The sequence below is a fragment of the Etheostoma spectabile genome, chromosome 20, assembly GCF_008692095.1.
Source record: "Etheostoma spectabile isolate EspeVRDwgs_2016 chromosome 20, UIUC_Espe_1.0, whole genome shotgun sequence".
Classification (NCBI taxonomy): Eukaryota; Metazoa; Chordata; class Actinopteri; order Perciformes; family Percidae; genus Etheostoma; species Etheostoma spectabile.
Window position 1 is genome coordinate 5,925,598 of NC_045752.1, and position 5,082 is coordinate 5,930,679.

Here is a 5,082-nt window from a genome sequence, read left to right on the forward strand (position 1 = left end):
TCATGAGGTGCTTTGCATTGACTATTTATGGTTAAAAATAGGTGTGTACAGGACGGGATAAGAGGCTGATTCACGTGCGCACACTTGTGGGTAATCTGTGATTTATAAAGGGAACGTTGCTTACAGGTGGGCGTATGCACGGTTTTATAAATCAGATTTTTTTGACGTACACCATTTGTGGCTTTTGGGCATACGTACACTTTTAAGTAAGGATCCTACGCATAGTTTATAAATTAGATCCCAGGTCATTTGTCGCTAATGCACACATTTTATCTCTGTCTTTTGCTGTTGTTGTACATAGTCCTTCTGTCTACAACACAAAGACTTTTATCACTTTATACATCTCACCCCAATTACTCTTAATGTTTTCTGTCTTAAAAGAAGTTGAGCAGGTTCCTTACCTGAATTTCAGGGAGCAGAGAAAAGACTAAAGGTGATGTTTGGCAGTGCTTTAGTGGGCCTACCTTATGACCTGATGTATGGATGCTGAAAACAAAGAGGTCTTTGTGGGGAAACCTCAGAGACATAGAGTTCATGCTCAGGTAGAGGCTTACGCTGTCTAAATCATTGCTGGGGCGTTTGTTTAAAATGGGTCTGCGCGGTATGTAAAATGAAGTGACAGTGTTTTTAAGTTGGGCGTAAATTCATCTTGATTTTATTGATAATGCGTCATATTGTGTAATGTGCTTTGGCAGAAGTGCTCGGTCCCCAGTTTTTTGTAAAGCTTTTTCTCACCAAATGTGGCAGATCAAATTAGCCTACCTGTTTGTTCGGTAGAAATGTTAAACGGCAAGTTTTTTTTTCTTTGCAGAGAGGCGGGGGTTGACCTCTATCAACCTTAGACTTCCCAGAAAATAAGAAGGGCATACATAAAATCAAGGGAGTAGGTTTGCACATTCTTTGAAAGGTACAGTTTGTATTTCACTGTATTTTTATTAGATTTTGCAGTTCATATTTTACTTGTGCTCTGTGTGTGTATGCCTTGTGCATATAAAGATGCAGAGACTTAATTCAGTGCTCCAGCTCTGTGTGAGGCTTGGCTGCATGACTTGCTGTGTGTGTGTGTGTGTGTGTGTGTGTGTGTGTGTGTGTGTGTGTGTGTGTGTGTGTGTGTGTGTGTGTGTGTGTGTGTGTGTGTGTGTGTGTGTGTGTGTGTGTGTGTGTTGTGTGTGTGTGTGTGTGTGTGTGTGTGTGTGTGTGTGTGTGTGTGTGTGTGTAGGCAGGCGGATACTAATAACACTCCCTCTCCTCCATTCGAGAGTTTTTGTTCCTGAGTGCCTTGCGCTCATTAAGCTGCCGTAGTAAGCTGCTTGGCACCTGCTTTAAATGTGACTACCACCCGCTCATTAACACTAACGAAAGCGTGGCTGGCAACCGCAATTCACGCCCAGGCTCATCAAGTTGGCCCCCTCGCTGAAATTAGCTACGTTTCACAAACAATTTCACCAACTCATTACATAGTTAGGTGTTTATTTGAAGGCTGACTCTGACTTAGAGGAGCTGTGTGTAATGAGCAAACAGCATGTTGAGATGAGCCAGCCGAGCCCACATGATAAACCATAATTTGCAGATAAATTTTATACGGCATCATATACTGTATGTTTATAATTGCTCTTTACAATGGAACTTTTTCTACTCATACTGTAGCCGTCAGGCTTAGTCCTGGCCTCCTGACCATTCCCTTCCACCTCCGTGTTGTTTGTATTCCCAGTCTTAGATTTTTACAAGCTCCCTGTAGTATTGACTTGTATTAATTCTGAGTAGGATTCAAAGTCCATTTATTTTCTTTACGGTATGGAAAGGCCTTGGTGACATGGCTCCCCTGTGTTTATAATTTTGCTTGTTTCAATTTGTGCTCGCCCTCCCCTGACAGAGCCGGGACATGATGTATTGTACACCGCTGCCTTATCTGTTGATGTACAGTTTTAACCTTTTCAGAAGGTTGCCTCTCTCCACTTTGTGCAGACGAGTCTCCCTTTTCTCCCCTTTTCAGCCTCACCTCCCCATCAAGAGCACAGGAAATACATATACAGCACGGCGGCTGAATAAAAAGAAGAGCATAACCCCTTTTCCAAAGTCATCTAACGTAAATATTTAGGTTTTGCTTCCATAACATTTCCATATTAAGAGTTGGCGGCCATGTGCAGCAGTGGACCATGGAAACGATGAGAGTTTGGGGGCTTGAGCTTTGTGCAGTGCTGAGAGGCTGAGCTATGATTGTGACATTGTGGTGAACTTTCAGTGTGCATCTGTGGGCTTTCTCCAGGGCTGTTAGCTTTGGCCTGCTTGCTCATAGATACAGCACCGTAAATCACACACTGTAAAATGTAGAATCCGGGGATGGGGTGCAGAAGCATGTACTGCTGCAAGGGCCTCTTGGAGGGAGCGGTGTGTGCGTGTATAGTCGCGTATATTTTCATGCATGTGTCTGTTTCCATACTAGTTCTGTATGTAAAACATGCACTGCCTCAAGGCTCAGTCAACAGTAGACATACATAGTTGGCAATGTCACGACAACTGATTCTTGCACTCACATTTATAATTGATGTGGTTAGAATACTGTGCCGAAGTTGTAAGGGTCAAACATCTAAGTATTTATAATAAGCTCATAAATTATAACCATATAAAAAGATTAAAGATTCACATAATTATTATTAAAATAACATCATTAGGTGTTTGAGTCTGTATTTGAATATGAAATGATTGATCACAGGTTCAAGGTTTTTATGCACTTTACCTTGGAGCTAAACTTCTGTTGCTCGCTGTGGCCTTTTGGCTAGCTTCCTGTCTAGGTCTCCAGAGGCCTCACAACATTGTTAACTGTCTGAGGATAGAGTGTCTGGGACCAGAGCACTGTCAGCTCCTTGAATCTGGTCTTGCATGTGGGGGCTGAGGTGCTCTCCGCTCAGAGTTCAACTGTGACATGTCTTTATGCATGGCAGCTAATGTTCAAAGAATAGGTATGATCTATATCAGGCAGAGAGGGGCCACCGGTAGCTCTTTGGGGCATAATAAATAGCTTGAAAGATGATTTATTGCCTTTGTGAGGAGAAGTAGTGAAACAACATTGCACATTCCCTGTGAAGAACTCCTCTCTTTTAATTGTTTCTGTGCCTTTTAGCGGACCTCCAGGTGTACAGTAGCTACAGTGTCAATAAGACACAAAAGCAGCAAAGTGATGTGAGGGAGAGAATGAAAGATAGTCTTAACTTGACTTCTCAGTTGCTTGGCAAGTCATTATTTATAGCTTAAAGGAAAAGCAGTGCTTGCCAACTTAGGCAAAGTTGCTTTGGCTTTCAAAGTGGCTGTGAATGAAACAGCTGGACACTGTTGCATTGGCTAACATTAGCCGCCAGATGCAGTGTGTTTAAGTCTCCGACTTTGGGATGAACTCTGTGTGCTCTGCTATGTGCCAAAGGCTTCAGATGACAGGATCCGGAGGCCTTGGTGTAGAGCTTTGTTATTTCTCTGATTATTGTTATTTCACTGCCATTGTAATGTGATCAAGTGTGTATCACTCTTTCAGAAACATCTTAAACTTTCTGGCGGTGTTTTTGTTTGATTCAGCACACGTTTCCTGGATGGTGATCAAAGGAAAATACTTAAGGACATTATCTCTCATATCAGTCTTGCTTGTGTCCCATCTTTTTATCTTTTTACTTGACTTATTACTGTTTTTTTTTGTTTTGCCTTCCAAATCCAAAGTCAACAGCCATAAGCATTTTGCAGTTATGAGTTTAAAAGGAACTGTGCAACTCATTCATAGCTACTTCAGAACTCTCAGACATTGTGTACTAACAAAATATGTGCTTTGTTTCTTTTTTTTTTGCACCGCAGGTTTGGTCCCGGCCTTGTGATCTACTGGTATGGTTTCATAGGAGAGCTGGACTGCCAGAGAGACAGAGGTATCCTGCTTAAAGACTCCTTCCCAACAGACATCGTCACCCTGTGCCATGCCACTCAGCAAGACCAACTGCCACAAGTGCCAGAATAAAGACAAAGAGTGAGAAAAGCAAAACAAAGATGGAAGGAAAGAAAGAGGAAGACAAGGAGACGGGAATTGTAGGAACAGGGGTGGATATCTAGATCCGGAAGCAATTTGGCTTTCCTGCAGTGTGAGACGAAAAATCTGCCCTGAACTCCACCTGACCCTCCGTCTCTGTCTGTCTCTCCTTTCCTCTCTTTCACTGCGCCAAAGCTACCACATGTAAACACACACCATCTTTCTGTATATCTGACAGCACAGGGTCAGATTCATACCTGTGTGCAAAAACACCGTCTTGGAGGCTTTCCTAGTTGCTGGTCAGCTCCTGGCCCCTGGATGGCCTCTAGGAACGGCCTGTGTGAGAGCTAGGGCCAAAGCAGGACATAAAGCTCTTCCTTATCACACCCAAAGCCCTGGCCTTTGTCACTCCTTCCTCCTCCACTCCATAGGCAGATAAGAGAGGTGCGGTCTGGGGGCTGGGTGGAGGCCTGTCTCTCACCTGCGTCACTCAGTGCCCTCTCAGTCACTCTTCAGGGGGTAAACAGAGTCATTTCTGTTGAAAAATGGCTCACTGTGACCTTTTCTACTAAATGTTTTGAGGTTGTTGTTTTTTTAAGCACATTGGGTTGAAGCAAGGGTTCACACCACATCTAATTTCATCACATAATTATTATCCACTTTTTTTAGTGTTGTCTTAATTAACTATAATAAATGAACTATACAGCTTCATATTTTGGGTACAAGTTCTCACACAGCTCCCACTAATCTTAAGTGTCAACGCTTTTGACGCTATAAGTAACAGGTGTTTCAGTTTTTCAGCTGGGCTAGCTTGTAAAGTGTTGAATAAAGGTACGTTTAAATTATACCCGTTTTAAATTGTACTTTTTGTCATCATCCATTACTGTTGAATACTTTTTCGATTAATTGGTTAATTGCATTGTGTGTAAAAGTTGGAGAAAAAAATGGCCATCACAATTTCCAAACCAACAGTCCAAAACCCAAAGATATTGATTTGCAGAGATATAAATGTTATTATGTATAGTCTATACATTTTCTTTCTTTCTATCGACTGACTGATTAATCGTTTTAACACTGAT

General features: G+C 42.2%; 1 protein-coding gene across 2 annotated transcripts in view; it reads left to right on the forward strand.

The window, feature by feature from the left end:
• The window catches only part of cdin1 (CDAN1 interacting nuclease 1), a 54,897-nt gene extending 50,047 nt beyond the window's left edge, over positions 1-4,850 (forward strand). For both annotated transcript variants that reach the window (XM_032500580.1, XM_032500581.1), the window contains one exon: positions 3,838-4,850. In XM_032500580.1, the coding sequence (XP_032356471.1) occupies positions 3,838-3,994 (157 nt within the window). In that variant the 3' untranslated portion in view covers positions 3,995-4,850. The remainder of the gene's footprint in view (positions 1-3,837) is intronic.
• Positions 4,851-5,082: the final 232 nt, after the last annotated feature.